Source organism: Pleurodeles waltl, chromosome 4_2, assembly GCF_031143425.1.
Source record: "Pleurodeles waltl isolate 20211129_DDA chromosome 4_2, aPleWal1.hap1.20221129, whole genome shotgun sequence".
Classification (NCBI taxonomy): Eukaryota; Metazoa; Chordata; class Amphibia; order Caudata; family Salamandridae; genus Pleurodeles; species Pleurodeles waltl.
In genome coordinates this window covers 322,377,991-322,398,384 of record NC_090443.1, presented here as the reverse complement: position 1 = coordinate 322,398,384, position 20,394 = coordinate 322,377,991, and the positions used below count along the sequence as shown (strand labels likewise).

The 20,394-nt window shown below is 47.0% G+C and overlaps 1 protein-coding gene across 2 annotated transcripts in view; it reads left to right on the top strand.

Moving 5' to 3' along the window:
• Nucleotides 1-20,394, top strand: part of TAB1 (TGF-beta activated kinase 1 (MAP3K7) binding protein 1) — a 108,144-nt gene that overhangs the window by 7,469 nt on the left and 80,281 nt on the right. For both annotated transcript variants that reach the window (XM_069231296.1, XM_069231295.1), the window contains exon 3: nt 8,359-8,512. In XM_069231296.1, the coding sequence (XP_069087397.1) occupies nt 8,359-8,512 (154 nt within the window). The remainder of the gene's footprint in view (nt 1-8,358; nt 8,513-20,394) is intronic.

Sequence of the window (20,394 nt, the reverse complement as noted above, 5' to 3'; positions counted from 1 at the left end):
ATGTCTTTAGGTGTTTCCTGAAAGTTAAGAGGTCTTGGGTCTGGCGAAGGTGGAGCGGTAGGAAATTCCAGGTCTTGGCGGCCAGGTGGGAGAAGGATCTTCCTCCTCCAGTGGTGCGGCGGATGCGGGGAACGGAGGCGAGGGCGAGGCTGGCGGAGCGAAGGTTGCGGGTGGGAGTGTGGAAGGTGAGTCTTTCGTTGAGGTAGGTTGGGCCTGTGTTGTGGAGGGCCTTGTGTGCGTAGACGAGGAGTTTGAAGGTGATCCTTTTTGGTATTGGTAGCCAGTGTAAGTCTCTGAGGTGGGGGTGATGTGGTGGCGGCGTGGGACGTCCAGAATGAGTCTGGCGGATGCGTTCTGGATTCTTTGCAGCTTTGTTTGGAGTTTGGTGGTTGTTCCTGCATAGAGGGCATTTCCGTAGTCCAGTCAGCTGCTGACCAGGGTGTAGGTGACAGTTTTCCTGGTTTCGGCGGGAATCCACTTGAAGATTTTTCGGAGCATGCAGAGGGTGTTGTAGCAAGAAGAGGAGATGGCGTTGACCTGCTGAGTGTGGAATCCAGGATGAATCCCAGGTTGCATGCGTGGGTGGTGGGAGGTGGTGCGGATCCTAGTGAGGTGGGCCACCAGGAGTCGTTCCATGCTGATTGGTTGGCTCCGAAGATGAGGATCTCTGTCTTGTCTGTGTTAAATTTGAGGCGGCTTGCTTCCATCTAGCTGGCGATGGCTTGGAGTCTGTTATGGAGGTTGTTTTTTGCAGTTCTAGAGTCTTGTGTGTGGGAGAGGATTAGCTGAGTGTCGTCTGCGTAGGAAATTATCTTGATGTGGTGTGTTCGTGCGATGTTGGCGAGTGGGGCCATGTACACGTTGAAGAGCGTAGGGGTGAGAGATGAGCCTTGGGGGTCGCCGCAGATGATACTGGAGGCTTCTGATATGAATGGTGGAAGGCGGACTCTCTGGGTTCTGCCTGAGAAAAATGAGATCCAGTTGAGTGCTTTGTCGCGGATTCCGTGCGGAGAGTGTGATGGCAAACCGTGTCGAAGGCTGCGGAGAGGTCCAGGAGGATGAGTGCTGCTGTTTCTCCTTCGTCGAGCATGGTCCTGATGTCGTCTGTGGTAGCGATGAGTGCGGTCTCGGTGCTGTGGTGTTTGCGGAATCCGGATTGGGAGGTGTCGAGTGCCTTGCTGTCTTCCAGGAATCGGGATACTTGGCTGTTCACGATTTTTTTGATTACTTTGGCTGGGAACGGGAGGAGGGAGATTGGTCGGTAGTTCTTCGGGTCATCTGGGTATGCCTTGGGTTCTTTCAGCAGGGCGTTGACTTCTGCGTGCTTCCAGCTTTCTCGGAAAGTGGCTGACTTGAAGGAGCTGTTGATGGTGCTGCAGAGGTGGGGAGTGATGATGATATTTGCATTATTGAAGATATGGTGTGGGCAGGGGTCCGATGGTGATCCAGAGTGGATGGAGGCCATGGTGTTGGCGGTGTCTTCTTTGTTGACGGGGGTCCAGGTGTGGAGGAGGTGGGTGTCGCTTGGGGGATTGGGTTCGTGAGTGTTTGTAGGAGCTGGTTGGTCTGGGGGTTGAAGCTGTTGTGGATTTCTTCTATCTTTCGACGGAAGTGGGTTGCGAGTGAGTTGCAGAACTCCTGTGATGGCGGGGGTTCATTGGAGCAAGTCTTGGGAGCGGAGAGCTCTTTGATGATGCCGAAGAGCTCTTTACTGTTGTGAGCGCTGGTGTCAATGCAGTGGGTCCTTTTGGTGGTGCGGATCAGTTGGTGATGTTTGCGTATGGCATCCTTGAATGCAATGTGGTTGGAGTTGGTAGGTTCGCGGTGCCAGGTTTTTTCCGTTCTGAGGCATAACCGTTTGGATCCCTGTAGGTCTGGGGTGAACCTTCTGGCCTTAATTCTGTGGAGGGTGTTTGTTTTTTTTGGGAGCGGTGCGGGTGTGTTGGCTCAGTCCTCTATCCAGTGGTTCAGGTTGGTGGTGGCTGTGTTGGGGTCCGTGGTCTCGGGGGGTGGGTCCTGGGCGAGTGTGGAAATCAGTTGATCCGTTGATATTTTTCTCCAGTTGCGTCGGGGGGGTTGTGTGCGGTGGTGGTGGGTGACTGGCTTCTGGTAGGAGAAGTGGATGCATCGGTGGTCTGTCCAGCTGAGTTCGGTGGTGTGGCTGATATAGATGTGGTTGCTGGCTGAGAAGACTGGGTCGAGTGTGTGGCCTGCGGAGTGGGTGGGTGAGCTTACAAGTTGTCTGAGGCCGAGGTTGGCAAGGTTGTCTAGCAGGTTGGTGGTGTTGGCGTCGTTGTTGTTTTCTAGGTGAAAGTTCAGATCGCAGAGGAGGATGTACTTTGTGGAGTCGAGGGCGTTGGTGCTGACGATGTTGGCGATGGCTTCGCAGAAATGAGAGCGGGGGTCTGGGGGTCTATAGATCAGAGTTCCTTTGAGGGTGGTGTTGGCGTTGATGTGGATTCTGAAGTGGAGGTGCTCGGCGAGGTTGAGGGTGTCATGGGTGCTGGTTGAGACTCTGATGGTGCATTGTGGGCTATGGCGATTCCTCCTCCTGGTTTGTTGGTGCGGTCTCTTCTGGTTATTTTGTAGCCTTCAGGGATGGCAATGGCTATGTCGGGTTCAGAGGCAGAGTGTGTCCAGGTTTCGGTTAGGAAGGCGACGTCCGGTGAGGTTGAGGTCAGTAGGTCCCAGAGTTCAACTGCATGTTTGTGGATGGAACGGGTGTTGAGTAGGAGGCAGCTGAGGTGGTTGTCAGCAGGTCTGATCAGGTGCTTTAGGGTGCAGGTGAAGCGGCAGGCTTGACAGGAGAAAGGTCCCTTGGTGTTCTTTGGGGAGGATAGGAAGCAGGTGGAGGGGCGTCCTGGAATGAGGGCGTGGAGATCGCTGGCAGTATAGTGGCGTGGGGAGGTGTGGGGGCCTTGCGGGCCAGGGGTAGTGGCGCTGGGCGCAGTCCAGGCGCGGACGGGCGCAGGCAGGCTTGCCTTTGGCGCGCAAGCGGCACTTCCGCGCCGTGTCTGCCATAAATGGGGAGGTGGGAGGGAGTGGCAGCTGGGAGGAGGGAGGGCTGGACGAATGGGAAGGCTGGGGGGGTGGGGTGAGGCCGCAGGGATCAGCGGCGACAGGAAAAAGAAAAAAAAAAGGCAAAGGAGAAGAGGTGGGGGATGGGGGAGGGGCCGCGGGGCCGCAGCGGCGGCGGGAATTAGAAAAAGGCAAAGGAGAAGAGATGGGGGAGGGGCCACGGGGACGCAGCAGCAGGGGTTTGGAGCAAAAATAAAAAAGAAACTGACAGAGGTCAGGAAGAACAAAGTACAAACCAGTAAAGTGGAGGCGGCGCTGGGCGGCGGCGCAAGGAGCAGAGAGGAGAAGGGGCTCTTTCTGAAGTCTGTAGTTGCCTCAGATTGTCCAGCTGCTGTCACAGCCCGTGGACCAGGCCGGTGGAACCCAGTTATGAATTCTGGACGTGGAGGTCCTGCAAAGAAAGGGGACAAAGTCCAGCACCCTTAGAGGTACCCAGGTGGTGCAAGTGGCAATGCCATCCCTCCTGAAGGTGATGCACCTGCAAATTGGTGGAGGAAGAAGTCCAGCTGCGGGGTCCAGGAACTGGAGAAGATCCCTGGATTCGCCTACAAGCTGTCCCTCGTCGGCCACAGGATTGCAGGAGGGGTCAGTGACTAGCCAAGTCACGAACAACCACTGGCAAATGGAAACGGGAGATGCAGAAAAGTTTGCAAAGTTATCGGGACCAGCAAGATCTAGGAGACTCTACCCAGGAGGTGGAGTGAGGGCTGGCCCTCAGAATGCAGGAAAGCCTACAGAAGTCTATAAAGCCCCCACGGGTGACCCACAGGCACGGACACAGGGAGTCACAAGGAGGCCTTACCAGCCCAACAAAACAGAAGTCCTACATCGCAGGAGTTGCGGGACAGGGGCTGATCTTTGGATTGCAGAGTGCTGTTGGTTGGTGGATTCTTGGAGCCTGGGGCTCTCCAGAGGAAGAGCCAACAAGCCTTGGCAATTGCAACAGTCGCAGTGCACAAGAGTTCCAGCCCAGTGGTACGAGCAGGGGCCCACAGTTTCCCAAGTTGGATAGGAGGCAAGCAGGACCCAGAGGAGGCCACAGACTCACCACCTGTGTTGCAGAGTCATTGGATGTCCATGGGACTGCAGACCCCACCAGCAGGTTGATGTTGTCTTGAGGTGCCTGTGGTTGCAGGGGAGGTGACTTCTTCACTCCAAAAGGGATTCCTTCGTTCTTCCTGGTGCAAACAGAGTCCTTGTGACCCTGGAGGATGCACAGCCTTGGACATTGCAGAATTCTTGCAGGATCCGGAGAAACAATGTTGAATGGGAGCCTTCCTACTAGAATCAGACTTGTTTGGTTCTAACACAGACCAGCAGCAGTTCCACAGGCCAGGAGCAGAAGATGTCTTGCAGAGTTCCTTGGAGCATCTTGCTCAGCAAATTTGAGGACCCACCTGTGAGGGAGCCCTTAAGTAACTCTAAAAGGGGGGTTGGGCACCCTCTACAGTGACCCACCTTTTAGAGGGGGTCAGGGAAGTCATCTATGTGGCCAACCAGTCGGATCCTCCCAGGGGCCTCTGCCCATCTTGTTTCCAAGATTTCAGAATCAAGTGGCATCCTGAGAGAGCTCTGTGCACTTCCCTAGGGGAAGAAAGAGCTAGACAGGGGGATGGTCACTCTCCTGTCCTTTGTGTAGCTTCGTGCCAGAGCGGAAACCAGGGGTTTCTGAACTGGTGCAAACCGGATTATGCAAGGTGGGCACCAAATGTGCCCTTCAAAGCAGTCTGGTGGTGCTCAGAGGCCCCCACCCCAGCCCATAGACACCTAATACAAGGGGAGGTGGTCACACCTCACCATTGCAAGAAATCCTTTGCTCTGCTTCTCCGGCCTGAACCTGGCTCACCAGCAGCAGGGCAGAACAATGTCTGGGGTTAGCAGCAGCTTGGGCTGGCAGCTAGACCCCGTAAGGCTGCACAGGCAGGACTGGGGGATCCTCTAAGGAACCCTCAAAGTACGTGGTATCATGTAATTAACACCAGAATCGCTGTAGTTGCATGATTCTAACATGTTTGATACCAAACATACCTAGGTTCGGAGAAGCCATTATCTAGTTGTACTACTCGTGTTGACCAGTGTCCACTACATATCTTAAGATGGCTTCCCCGCATTTACAGAGTCCAGGAATTGGCCTGGGGTCTGTAGGGGTACCCTGCTCAGGGGTAGTATCACACTTCGTGACATGCTCCCTGCCTTTGGGCTGGAGGGCCTACCAGAGGGGTGACTTATAATGTCTAAGTGCAGTTGTCAGGTTTGGTAGTGCAAGGGTGCATACATCACTTCATGCAGGCTGCAATGACAGGCCTGCAGATACAGTTTGCATGAGCTCCCATAGGTGGCATAATACATGCTGCAGCCCATGGGGGACCCCTGATATACAAGTGCCCTGGGTACATAAGTACCATATGTTAGGGACTTACATGGGTGCACCAGTATGCCAATTGTGGGTAGAAAGTTACCAAGTAACCAAATTAGGGGAGAGAGCATTGGCACTGGGGCCCTTGGTAGCAGGAGCCCAGTGCAGTACAGCCCAAAACATACTGACAACATGCAAAAAAGTGTGTGTGGGGGGGGGGGTCCTACAACCAGAACCCAGCCTACTGCAATTGCTTTTCCTGCTTCTATCCCTAGGAGATGACGTACCCAGTCCCATACCCCCAAATTAGCCCTCACTAATATGTCCTAAGAGACCCCAACAATTAAGCACAATTTTGGAGACAACTTAATAGAATGAGCAAAAGCTGCTTTGTTAATTGTGGTGCTGTCACGCTCAGCTGTCACAGGAAGATAGCTGATTGGCCACTTTAAAGAGAGCAGGGTTTGCGCTCTTAGAGGCAGGTCAGACAGATGGAACTAGGAGAAAAAAGACCATGGTGCTGAAAGCATACACAGAACCAGTTCAGTAAACCCACGCATACACAGAACCAGATCAGGAGGACATGTGTTCTCCTGCATAGCTGTTAAAGTGTGGAATGACCTCCCTCCCCACTTAAGAGCCTCCTCTCTTCTTCAATTGTGCAAGAAGCTGAAGACCTGGCTTTTCAGATAATCAACATACCATAAGCAGGGACAGGCACACATACCTCCTCAGTGCCAGGGTACCCCTGCAGTTTATGTTGCACTTTACAAATATACCTACCATAACAACAAAGCCAGACTGCAATAGACTTTATATTGCAGCTGGGCAAGGATGCTGTTCTGAATACTCTTTCCTGGTACTAAGAGTTGGGTATCCGTCACAAACCAGCAGTTAATTAAATAAATGAATACTGCACCCAACAAATGGCTGCTTGGAGCACAGTTACTCTGTCCACAGAGTACCACAAAGGATTAGTTGGAAAAAATACCCACTTTCTCTGCTAGCCCTGTGTCCTGCTGTACCCTTCCAGTTTCCTCCCTGGAGGTATGTGGCTGGAAAGGTTCATCCAACTTTCCTCCCATCTCTTGTAGGCAAAGCTGAGCCCCCACAAAGGTGCAAATTACTAGACTAACAGAAACTGAAGGAGATATCCGACGCTGAGCCTGTAGAGGTTCTCACTGGGTTGGTTGGAATGTGTTTGGCTCATAGAGGTACTCTCTCCAGTCTCCTCATAATAATGCAGTGTAGTGCAATCAAGGGGCAAGTTGGTGCCATCCCTAGGATGTTTAGTAGTTGAGCACATGTGACTGGAGGGATGTTTGTGTTGGAGACAACACTGGTCGTCTCTGCTCCCTACCTACTCTGCAGTTATTAGGCACTTGTGTAACCATAGCTCACACCTGTCATATCACACTGCAGTTTACATGCAGCCCAACACATTGATGAATGCTTTGTGCATCCCTGGCCATGTGGATCATCCCCCTTTTTAATGCGCACATGACAATCAAGTAGAAGCAACAATGTGAATTGGTGGTTTATTTAGTTTTCTTAGAGAAGGTCCTATTATTGTCGATAAAGTGTAAAATAAACACCATTATGTCTTTGTAGTTCAGCACATTAATTAACGTAGGTACCCAAGACGTTAGACATCACCTCTCTTTAATATTGAAGTGACGGGTTATTGGTAGCAGCTCACTAATGAATTCGGTAGCAATCGTGGACTTTTCCTAGTGTCATAGGCTCTGTTACAGACCTCCGTGTTTACAGTCGGTGAGGAGCCATGTGCGTCATAAATGCATACATGTTTCCCATTTAAGTACAACTATTGTCAGGCTCATTCAGGTCCAAGCCATAGCCCACTCTGCAGACATCAGACTAAGGGTGCTATGGTTTGACTTTAACAGGCAGACAGGGAGCGTGCCACCTTGGAGATTGCACTGTCTGTCCATCATTTGGCAAGAGGCAGTGAACTCAAGGTTTGATGTGTCATTTGACAGCATGTGAACTTCTAGTGTTTGCTTTGAGGTCAGTGGAAAGGAGGCTATTGTGTGCCACCCCTGATTGTTAAAGTGCATCATGTTGTGTTTGGGCAGCTGTATTTGTGTAGGTAGATTTAATCATGCCTGTCCCCTTCACCTCATGCTTAAAGGCACACCCTTCTACACACCCCACCGTGCTCATCTGACCATCCATATTTGCGCTCCTTGTGTAGTACTCCTAGGCTTCTCTTGCTTAGAACAATGTCACCCTTCATTATCTACCAGCACGTCTGGCCCCACAACCCTTCCCTTTATATTGGCCAAGAGAGCGTACCATTCATTCTGCACCAGTATCTCTGCTGTCCCCCCTTTCACCCGCGTTCAAGCCCATCCTTCCTCGCAAAGCAGTGCACCATTCTTCTTGTCCCGGAGAGCTATACTTTGCTTCATGCCCTGCACACGGGACCTCCATCCTCATCCAGGATCATTACTCTTCATTTTTGTGCTGCTCTCCCTGCCCTTCACCGAGCTCTCTTTGCCCTCTCTCCTCTGCAGGAACCCCTTCACCATCTAACTCAGTCAGCACACTGTTTCCTACTCCGTACTTCTGCCCACCCTCCTTGCGCAGCCCACCTTTCAAACCTTCTTGGCAGTCACTCTATTTCATTTACACCAGACCCAGCTTGATCATCCACAGAGCCTCTGCTCTCACTCCTTACATAGGGTCCTACATTCTTGCACATTTCCTAACACCCAGCACTTGCTCAAAGACTTTCCTTTAATACTACCCTCTCCTTTCTGCTTCTTCCACCTCACCCTTGAATATCACCCTATGCTTCTTCCTTACCTTGCACCCATCGCCCTTTGTCACTGCCTCTTTATGATGTCCTAAATCTGTTGGTGTTTCTGACCAGTATTGCATTTGTCTCTTCCATTCAACAGAAGTGACGATCGTGTGTTCCTCTATGGCGTCTTCAATGGCTACAATGGTACGAGAGTCACAAACTTTGTGGGACAGCGGTTGTCGGCAGAGTTAGTTCTTGGGCAGTTGAGCCCAGATTACAGTGACGCGGATGTGCGACGAGTGTTGCTTCAGGTAGGGTGGTGAATGCTGCCAATGTGTGAAGGAACAAATGGGGTGGAGGCTTAAGGGTGCAATGCTAACTTTGTCACCTATATAAAGGTCTGGATTGCAATAAAATATTTGTGCTGAAATGTTATTGGGGTATTTCGATGCTTATGTAGGCACATGAGGAACTGTAAGAGTGCCCTAGTTTGATGCTTAAACTGAATCCATGCTAAGTGACTAGAGTTACAATGACATCTATAGTATATGGCTGATACCTTGTTATTCCCTCTTTCACATAAACGGACCAAGGAAGATCCCTTAGTTCTATATGAGCCTGATAACTTCAAATTTCTATTTTCTTCATTGGAAAAGAGGGGGCTGAAAAGTAGTTTCAAAGCACCATAATGAGATTGTACCTCTCCAGTTAGAGCTACGCTTACAGTTTTGGCATAAATTTGATATTCTCTCTTCAAAGCTCTGTCAATTAGGTGACCATTACGCTACGTAAGAGCTCTCTTGACGCCCTGTTTTGAGATTGATTCCGTGTTACCCTCTCTTTTGTTTATATAAGCGGACAAGGCGCATGGCTAAATGTGCCCCGGTTCACTCCCTGATCCCTGGGTCTGATGGCTTATTAAACTAATTCACACACTGCAAGAAGGTTGAATCCCAGTGGCTCAACTCAGCCTTTCTTCCTCACAAGAGCTATATGAAGAAGTACTACTCGGTAAACAAATATTGTGGGGGGTTTTCTCCCTTACACTTTTACCAAGCTTTGGCGATGCCAATAGGATTGGCTTATAACTTAGTGTTCCTCAGTGACTGAGTTCAGGCACTCACTATGTCACCACAAATGCACTGTCACCCATCCTTTCACACACATCCATTTATCCACCCACTGACTCATTCTTGCATTGGCTCATTCACCCGCAGTAAAACAAGCACACAAATTCAACAACAGCATGAAAGATAAATTAAAAGAATAAAGGTAGAAAAAAGAAATCAGACAGCCACCTAAACTTGACAGGCATACGCCTGCAATATAAAAATAAATCTAAACATTTCTACAGGCAGCTTTATTGCCATGATACTGTTCAGTATATTGTTTTCAAGTTCCAACATAGCTGCCACACTTTGTAGCAATGTGTTGGCCATGTTGGAGTGGAAAACAAAGATACACTCTGTACAATTATCACAAACGATGGAAAGGAGGGTGCGGCAAGGATAGTGTGTACTCCCAAAATAGGTGATCAACATAATATAGTACTGCTTGCCAATAGTGCAGTTATAACACTAGAGTAAAGAGTCAAAAGTACTCTTGTATTCAGGATGGAAGGCCCTCACCCACCTGTTAGGTGGCATGCTTCATCACTGGGCCCCTCCTGGCACTCATGTAATTGTATTTGTATAAGACACAACTCGCCTAAGAGGGTATCCTTCCAGTGAGGCAGGAGCTCCATAGGCAGGACCAGGGCCAGGTAAAGAGTCGGGTTTTTTAGGTTCTTGTGGAATTCAAGAACTGTGTAGGTAGTTTCAGTGTGCAGAGGCAGGTCGTTCCATGCTTTAGCAGCGAAGTAGGAGAAGGTACGACAGCCACATCTGATTCTGCGGGGCATGGGGGCATGTGTGTGGGGGGTTGGTTGGCAATGTGTGAGCTGGAGTCCGGGTGAGTGGAGCTGTCTGGTAGGTTTGTGGAAGGTGATGCTATCGTTGAGGTACATGGGACCAATGTTGTGTAAGGCTTTGCATGTGTGAGGGAGGAGTTTGAGAAGTGCTCATTTGTGGATTGGGAGCCAGTGAAGGTCTTTGATGTGTGGGATAATGCGAGTGAGGGGGAGGTCGAGGTTGTGCCTGGCTGCTGAGTTTGTATGACCTGGAGTCTTCTGGTCAGTCTGTGATCCAGTTGCGAGTGGTTAGCCAAATATTGGTGAGCTCATTAGGCGTTTTGCAGTTGAATGGCAAAAGCAGATGACGAGCAACAAGGATATCTGTGGAAGGTTCCTAATTGCAGAGGGGGGAAGAGAAAGAAATGTGTATTAAAACTACCTACTGGTGGACTAGTAACATTTTATTGGGTCCCCAAGGGTAGGCTTAAAAACTATTGGGTTAATTTGACACACTAATTCATCCAAAATACAAGAGTACGTTCGATTTTATAAAATTGCACTATTGGCAAGCAACACTGCACACTGTATGATTCCAAGGTAGCTGCTAAGTAAACGCAGCATTGCACGGCCATTTTTGAATACTAAATAGTATTGTGTGTCACTGTTGTATTGATATACTGCTTCTAAACACGGTGAATATCTTGGAATTATGAAGTATTGATATTCTATGGACAATACCATTCCAATATGGCTGTTCAGTTTAGCAGTAGAAGCTGTACGTGATCCAGCACACTAGATAACATGAGTGGAAAGCAAGCAGGCTTGTAGGACTATTTGAGGAGTGGCAGGACACTCTTCGAAGAGGTTCATGTAACTGTTGGCAAAATAATATATAACTCCTCTTAAGAAGATCTTAGAAGGATTATCACAGTACTAACATTCTACCCCGAAGGGCTTATACACGAGGGGGTAACCAATACCAAGGCTCTTGCTTCCTAAGTTAATCTGTGAGGTTTCATGTAACAAAAATACCAGTCTGTAGCCTTCAACACATTGTAACAACAATCCACCTTTAAACGCCTATTGGCTTTAATAAATGCACTTAACAATTTGCAAGTACTCCGGCCATGCTAGTGGTTTTGTAAATCTCAGGGGCATACTGTAAAAGAATGCCAGCAGTGTAGACGTGCACCTGGCACGCCAAAGGCAGGCACGTCTGCACTTGACAGTTACCAGGTACCAGAACCCATGGCCCATTTCCTCCTGGTCCTGGGGTAAGGTTGAAAAATTATGGCGATGGACTTCGGGGATCTGCACCACCACTGGGTTAAAGGTCTGAACACTGTTCTAAGCATTCACCTGAGACCAAAGTCTGGCTGTTTTCTTGTAGCTCATGTCAGTGTTCTTGTATGGCAAGTTTGCCCGACTGGGGGCTTGGAACAGGTTCCAAGGGAGGAAAGATGTTCCTGAGCTGCCTATACTGCAAAGTCAGATCCCTTCCAAAAAATACAGTGGAAATTTGGGGCCTTTTAGTTTCCCATAAACCGGACATTTGCTTTTTCACTGAAACTTAGCTTCACCCCACGACTGTACCATATTTATAAGTTGCCATTCCAGATCACTATAAGTTAATCAGAGTAGACAGAGAAGATGGAGTTACAGGGGGAGTGCTGTTGCCTCTGCCAACTCTCTTAATATGTCTATGATTGTTTCCCACCGTTCCAATCAATTGGAGGTGTGGGCTTTCATTCTTGACTCACCATCTCATAAGTCCTGGAAAGGTGTTTTGATCTATCGCCGCCAGGCTCTAGAAAAGGTTTTGGTCTACTCCTATTAGAGTTGCTTTCCTCCTACATATTTGAGGCTACTCATTTTCTGCTGTATGGAGACATTAATTTTGATGGGAAGGACTCTGAAGATGAGGATGCTCTCTAGCTGTTAGCTGAACTGGGCAATACCAAGGTGTCTCAAAAGATGCAGAGATCTGACACAAGTGGATGGCCATATGCTTGACCTAATGTTCTGCAATGCTAATAAGATTAGAGTTGATTCTGTCATATCACTTACTTGGGCTGATCACTAGGTTGTTAAATTCAAAATCTCCTCTCCCTATCATTCCATTTCATGCCTAACTAAGAAACTACAATTGACCCGAGCATGGAAGAAAATTAATCAGGCCACCGAGCATGGAAGAAAATTAATCAGGCCATTATGGAGACCTGCTTACATCCCTGTGTTCTGGATATAATACTGCAGATATTGACCTAGCTGATTCCTTGAACAGTGCTTTTGAATCTACTTCTACTCTTTAAATGATTAAAACTAGGCACCGGAATTGTCAGGCTCTTTGGCACAATGACGAACATAGAAAGGAGAAACAAGCCTATAAGAGGCTTGAAAGGGCTTGGCGTCACACCAAAGCCCCCTCAGGATAAAAGGAAAGTCAAACTAGCTGTAAACAACTACCATAAATATCTTAGGGAGTCTCGTGGGAGTCCTCTGGCTGCTAGAATTCAGAAGTAAACCAATTCTGCTACAGAAATGTTCCAAACTTTCAACCTGAAGTCATCATCACTCTGGTACCTGTCTTTTCTGAAATGTGCAAATCGTTCGCCTTTTATTTTCAGGATAAGATCTGTAAAATATACAAGGATTTTGAGCACCAATCAGAACTCTTGTTAAGACAAGTACAGCACTGGGCCTCTCCATCCAACACTCTTGCCTGGCTGCATAGGTTTGATCCAGTTGTTCTTGAGGAGGTACTAGAGATGCTTCTTACACTAAAATCTGGATGCTCTGATGACCCTTGTCCAGCTCATATATTATTCTCTCTTGCAACGTTGTTGCTGCCTAATTTTACTGACCTGTTCAATTTGTCATTGAATATAGCAATGTAAAAGCATGGAAACTTGCACTCATCTCCTATTCTAAAAAATCCTGCAGCTGATCCAGCTATTTTTTTCCAATTAACGTCCAATCCAATGGCTGCTTTTTCTAGTTACATTGATGGAGAATTTGGTAAGCAGAAGGCTTTCTTACTATCTGGAGGCTATCCATATCATGGACTCTTTGCAGTCAGGGTTCAGGGCAGCTCACAGCACAGAAACTATTCTCTGGACAGTTACTGATACTATCAGAACCAGCTTAGATGACGGCAAATCGGCAGTGCTTCTATTCTTTGACCTATCAGCAGAATTCAACATGGTCTTGCATGCAATCTTGATAGATAGGTTATATGACTTTGGGGTGCATGCACACACTTTGGCCTAGCTTAGGGACTACTTGTTGAGGAGATCTCTAGTGGTTACCGTGCCCCCTTTTAAATATAAGACTTTCCACAATTCTTGTGGGGTTCCCCAAGGTGCCTTCCTAATTCCCACGCTTTTTAACATAGTTGTGGCCACATTAGCAAAGGTGGTCGGGCATTTGCCTTTGACACACTGTCCTATGCCGATGACATCCAATTGGGCATATCATTTGGTCAAAACCTGGAGGCAACAAAAGGCAGGTTTGGTGATCGGATGTATGGCTTTATGGATGAAGTAGAACTATCTTCAACATAATGGGGAAAAGACAGAGATTGTGCTGTTTGGTAAAGCCAACCTGGCCTGTTCTGAGGACTGGAGGCTTCAGGAACTGGGAATGCACCCACCTCCAGCCCCCCACCAAAAAAAGGTGGTACAAAATCTCAGAATTGTACTGGATGACAAGTTGGCATTGGTCAAGCAGGTTAATGCAATCTGTGGTTCCTGGTTTGGAACCTTATGCCTAGCTCCACTCTAAAATCAGGTTTTGTTATCCAGCTAGAAATCTCAGATGTTTGGACATTGTTCTTGCCACTCCCTGTTGTATTTGAATGGCTAGAAATGGGGGCTGCTCCTTTTTCCATATCGCACCATTTCGCTGGAACAAGACGTCAATTCAGATTTGCACTAGCCAAAATTTTTTCAATCTTTTATAAAAATGTTAAAATGAGGCTTTTCTAATAAAAAATATAATTTCCTTTGGCATTTCAGCTTATTTGCCCCTTTTTTTCAAAGCTAGTGTTGGTATACTCCTGTTGAACTAAGTTGTTCACCCTATATTAAGTGCATAGGAAGTCAGGTCTACTACCTTTGTCATATTTTTTGTATGACAAACCGATCTGCCCCAGGGTGCCTAACATAACTTTTCCCAATGAACCAATCAAACCTAAAGCCATTATCGCTGACTTATTGCCATAACCAACCGAGGCCACCTACATTGCACATAAGCTTGCAACCTTCAGGCATATAATCATAACATTAACATATATTTAAAAAATGACTGATGACTAAATAACATGCAATATCCTGAAAAGGGCCTAACTAGGATTATCACGTTGCAAATCTTCAACTCCAAGTGCTTGTCAGAGGTGGTAGCAAATACCCAAACTCCTGCCTGCTGTGCTACTCTGTAAGAGTACACACAGCAAAATATCTGTGTACACCCTTTGTTGAAAACTAGTTTGTGATATAGTGTTGTTGTGCATTCTCACTGTGTAAGAAAGACACAGTTCCTTATTGTGTGCAGTCAGGTTCGCTTTTGAAACCTTAGCTCAGTCCTGGGTAGCTGAGAGTCAGGGGAGTCGGGTTTTATCAATGGGCCAATTGTAAAGCATCAAGAAGTGACAAACACTTGTATAAGAAAACGCAATGCAACAAAAAGCCAACACCGATTTTGTTTTTATATCTTTAAATAGACAACTCAATGACAAAAGTCCACCAGAGGGTTCCGGAGATATGACTTAAAAAACAAACAAAAAAAAAAAAACGATTCTCTAATGCAATTAATCTTTGTAATCTACTTTGACTTGCAGTATAAGGTTAGCCACAGCAAGCAACTTGGATGGGATTATATAGGTACCCATGTGGGGGGCCAACTCTGAAAGGGAGCCAGTCACAGGAACTAGTCAGGGCCAGCTGGACAGTGACCTGTCAGCTCAGGAGGTCTCCAGTCTAGTTCCAGGTCCTTTGGGAGAGCAGGCATGTAAGTCAATGGAGTGGTCCTGATGCAAGTGATGCAGGAGCTGAGTCGGTGTTGATGGTCCTTCTGTGGCCAACCCTTGGTCCTCAAGCACAGGGGTAGCTCAGGGGTCGATGTTGCAGGAAGTCTAGGTTATGTCCAGCACAAAACCAGTGGCTCCCTTCAACTTGCAGTAACATCTCTGCTGGGCAACCAAACTGCATTGTGATAACTCTCCTGGGTCCAGCAGACTTGGGTGCAACTTTTTTTACTTCCTTAAAAGTGTGGCATCTAGCTAGCCCAGAATGCACTATCCTACCTCTTCCCAAAATGTCAGAGCCCGTCTTTCTGTGTGTGGAGCGCCCTAGCCCAACCCAATGGGGTGGCTACCTGAGAGCTACACTCCCCTTGAAAAAACGGTTTGACAACCGCTACTCCCTTTCTGCCCGAGATGCCGGCCTGTCTGCTAAAAAAGAAGAGCAGCCCCAATTGGCCTTCAATGGTGGCTTCTCCTTTGAAACTTGCCTTTGGGGCTCACAACCACCCTGGCCAACTTACCAGGAGGAGATCAGACCTCTTCTCTCGTCAGGCCCTTTGTTCTTCTCCTGCAGGTTTTTCTCACCTTTCCCTAGGAGGGCAGAAGGCAGTCTGGAGTGTAGCAGCTTGTGTGCAACCATAAACGGCAAGTGGGAACTTTAGGCAACAAAAGTAGTAACTTTCTGAAGTTGCCATTTGTACAAAAGTTACATTAAATTTGCCTAGAGCAACAAGTTGGGTTTAATGTAACGATTTGTTTGATGCCTTGAAGTACCATGTTCAGTCGTCATCTGTGGAAGTTAGCAGTGCTGAGTTTTCAGCATGTAACTCCAATCTCACAAATAAGGGTGAAGCCTACGTAAACAGGGCTGTTACTGATGATGCACCTCTAGTTATTTCCCTTAGGCTGCAGGGGACTAGGCGGCACATCCCTTTAAGATCACTGTGCACTGAAATGCTGACTAATGAGATATCTGTATTTATTACCCAGTTCTTTGCATCCAATCTATGGTCCACTCAGAGCAGAGCCACAGAATAGGAGGATTACAAGGCTGACATGCGGAGAGGGTGCATGGTGCTTGCAGCTGGAGTGAAACATTGATTAGAGCATTCTTTGACTAAATCGGAAAAAGTACAAACATTATTGGATCAACTGATGACTGTAGACCCTTTGGCCTCCACTGAAAGGGTAGCCTTGATGAGGCAGCCAACAATAGCTGTTCGAGACTAGACAAATACGCATACATGCAATACAGACAGAAACTGTTCAAAGAAGGGGGCTAAGGCGTAACGGATGCTGGCCTGGTTGCTGAAGAGAGAAACTCCCCAAACCCTCATACTGACGTTGAGGAGCGCAGAGGGGAGATTACTGGTTTCAGGGACCGCATTAATGAGGAGTGTAAGGTTTATCTCCAGGATACCTTCTCTCAAAAGCAGCAGTGCCCTCCCCCCAGGACATTGACATTATACATTATCTGGGGGTCGGTGCCTCCCATGTCTGTCGAGAGAATGGTGGCTAGCGCTGGAGGACACCCTTACAGAGGAGGAATTTAAGGAAACATTGGAGGGAATGAAGAAGGCTGAGGCACTGGGAGCAAATGGCATCCCAGCAGTTTGATCAAGCAGTGCCTGCCCTACTGGTGGTGAAGCTGCTGGCTGTATTTAATGAAGCGAATGAGAAGGGAAAATTGACTTTAATGCTATAAACTGACAGCTCCTATGGGCCATACTGATAGATAGGTGGTTTTGCCCATACTATGTATGTTAGGTACAATGACTTTACAAGGAACCTAGAGCCAAAGTATGCACAGGAAACATTGTGTCTAAGTCATGAGTTCTGGAATAGGGAAACTGACAGGAGTGTCCACTATCACAATTATTTTTCGTGCTTAGTCTGTGGAAAAGACTTCACTTATCCCCCTAGCAACATACAGATTACATAGTTTGTTGAGTACATTGGTATGGGGAGGGAAACAAAGTTGAATGAAGCTACGCATATTGGAGCTTCCATGGGTGGAGGGAGGCCTTGGTCTTTCGGATCTATTTATGTAATATGCTTCAGTGCAATTGCAGCACATGGTGCATTGGCTGCAGAATGCCCCTAGCTGGGGGAAAGAATTCCATACTGGTAAGACTTTGGAAGGAATGCTGCCAAAATTATTCATGATGGCCCACTGAATCACACTTAGCACTCCAGGCCTGATTCATCCGGCGGTGAAACTTTGGCAAAGAGTGGTGGTCAATTTCCTGAAAAGTCACACATTTGCAGTCGATTTGCCCCTCTGGATTCTTGAACCTCTTCGGGATATGTACCGTGAGATGTCTTTCCGCGCTTTATGGTAGGAAGGATGCCGCCCGGAAGGAGCTCTGTATTTAAATAAAAAGAGTTATTACATTCATGCAGGAACATTTCGGTCTGGGAACAGGCCAAATTGGCGCATAATGTTAGCTCCATTTGGAACACATTCCCCGAGGCCCCGGCGGACCAAGTGACAATTTGCAGGCTTCTGGAAACGGTGGGCTGCATAAATCTGATTATGCTTTATGCTTCGATAATACAGGACTGAAAGGGGACAACAGTAAAGCCAGGGACTGCTGGATGGCAGACTGCTCACAGGATCTGACGCGGTCTGAGTGGAAAGCTGCAAGCAAATAGGTTAAGCTTATCTCCCCTAGCGCCCATTTCAATTTAAGACAATTTCACTACTTACATAGAACATATCTGACACCCCGCAAATTAGCCTTGATTTATCCAGGTAGGTCCATCTCTCATTGGTGGGTGTGGTACTCCTGATGCTGACTTCTTACATATGACGTGGGTATGAGCCAGACTAGTGGAGCTTTGGGATGAGGTGGTGATGATTTTGAATGGAATAACGGGGCTGACTGTGACAAAAGCAATTAAAACATGTTTGTTGATTTATGGTCAAAGAGACAAAACTGTATAATGAGGCTATGATTGTGGGCACTGGGTACAGTCCTGGTAAAAACACAGGTCACTATACACCGGGTCCCTCTTGGAGTCTCAGGGAAAGACGTCTTGATGTAAAGGGCTGTAGCTGATGAACCCCATCTGAAGCAGCCTTGCCAAGGTGACAGAGTAATAGAGGGTCTTGTGGAATGGGCAGAATTGCTGGTGAAACTTTCAGGTTCCCTAAATAACAGGCCACCTTGGGCTGAGTATATCCCTTGGCTGGCACTGTACTTTGTAAACTGTGCACTGTATTTGTTAGTTGCCGCTGCAGTGTTCTGGTATTGTTGAACTTGTTTACCTAATACTGTAATAAAACCAAAAATAAAGTTAAAAAAACGCTCTACCAGCCTGCAGTAGCGGGTTAGGAGCCGTCCCTTACTTTGTCACATTTGTGGCAGGACAATAAGTGCTGCAGTCAATGAGAGAGACTTAACTTACAGGCAGTGGGTACTCCTGGTGCCATACACTAGGGACTTGTAAGCAAGTTAATGTATGCCAATTGTTGGTCAGTCAGTTGTATGCCCTTTCTAAGGGTCAGAGCATTGGCACTGTGGCCTATTTGTCAGGACTTGGTGCACTTTCAGAGTCTGAAAACCTGCAGCATCAGTCCAAGTATTTGGGTGTGATCATGCAAAAAGTAATTTCTTTACACCCTTTAATACAATGTAAGGACAGTCCACCCGTAAAGGCCTATTGGCGTTAACACACACTTTTCATAATAAATTGGTCAGGTTTACTGCCTTTGCCATGTCTTTTCATAACAAACATATCAGACCTACAACATCTGATTAAAAAACAAATGTCCGAAGACATAATCGCCTCTAAAGAGTTTTACATTGGCTTGTCACCTTAACTAACTAGGGCCTACTGAAATCATAACCCTTCCCACAAGACACCCTCAGGCATACAGTCAGAAAATTGTGAATATACAGAAAATGACATTGGCAAAACAGTGTGCACCCCTCTTAAGGGATTATCAAAGTGCAAATCTTTTACCTGCAGGGTTTGCCAGCGGGGGAAGTAACATGAACGCCCTTGCCTACTACCTTAGGCTTTAACACAGTGCAATTCCCATCCAGCATTTAGCTTTAGCATCTGTTTTTTTAAATAAATAAGTCGGGACTACGACATCAAGCCCATAGCCTTTATCAGTAGCTTTTTAACTATACATTTTTAACTTTTAACTATAACAAGCTTGGGTTCACTGTTTTCCGCTTAAGCTTTCCTACAAAGTAACAATCAGTATACAGTCATAACATTACAATTATTCACAAAATTACAGTTGGAATACAATATTAAATGCTTTCAAAATGACATAACAAGGATTTTTAAAGTGTTGATCTAAAAGCTGAGGGTTTGTTACAGGCTGTAACCCGCCCCTCCAAAAAAACCCTTGACTACTGTAACACTATGTGAGATATGCATATCCACTGGCTTTAACATAGTTTGATTACAACCCACCCTGCCGGGCCTTCTGGCTTTTAACAATAGAAATAAATCAGGCCTACTACATCGGCTATATATTTTTTTCCTATTTAAAAAAAAAAAGAAAAAAGAAAAGCAAGGGTTAAAGTGGCTTTATTATTAACTGAAAATGTGAGTTAAAATGTAACATTTTAAGCTAAAAAGAAACACTGTAATGTACCACTTATAGTTAGATGAACTTTAAGGTTTTTTATTTTTATTTTAATGTAAAGTACTGCTTTATTACCACATGTAACTATACCAGCCTCCTGCCGCGGTCGACCTTGCATGGCTTGGGGTTGGCCATAGGGCTTGACATAAAGCAAGGCCCTGTGCCTCACCCCCTGTGGGTGGCTAATCTTTAGCTGCGCATGGCATTTGGCCAGTCCTATGCCCCATACTCCCCACTGCTAACCAAACCCCCGCTGCGCAGTCTTTATTATTTTTGGTTTCATTTGAATTATTTTCTTGATCCAACAGGGCTCTCCCCAGTGTCTCGAGAGCCAGCACATCCATCTGTGCTCCAATGCGACTTTAACAGGAGCACAGTGCAGGCTTCCAATAGAATCCAACTTGATAGCAGCACACAAAAAAAAAAAAAATCACATTTGTCCCCTAGGTCGGTCGGTCGATCATGGACCTCCCGTACAAGAGTTATCTTATTGATTTTTACTTTTCTGGACCCGGAGACAGAGTCCTGTAATGGCGGCTGTAACATTTCTGTTTGTGCTGCGGTGCAGTGAGTGCTCATGCGGAACTTGCAGGAGTCTCTCACCCCCACAACAGTGAGATGGTAGACTGGAGAAAAACAAGGCCCTTGCAGCAAATCAGATCACTCCATTATT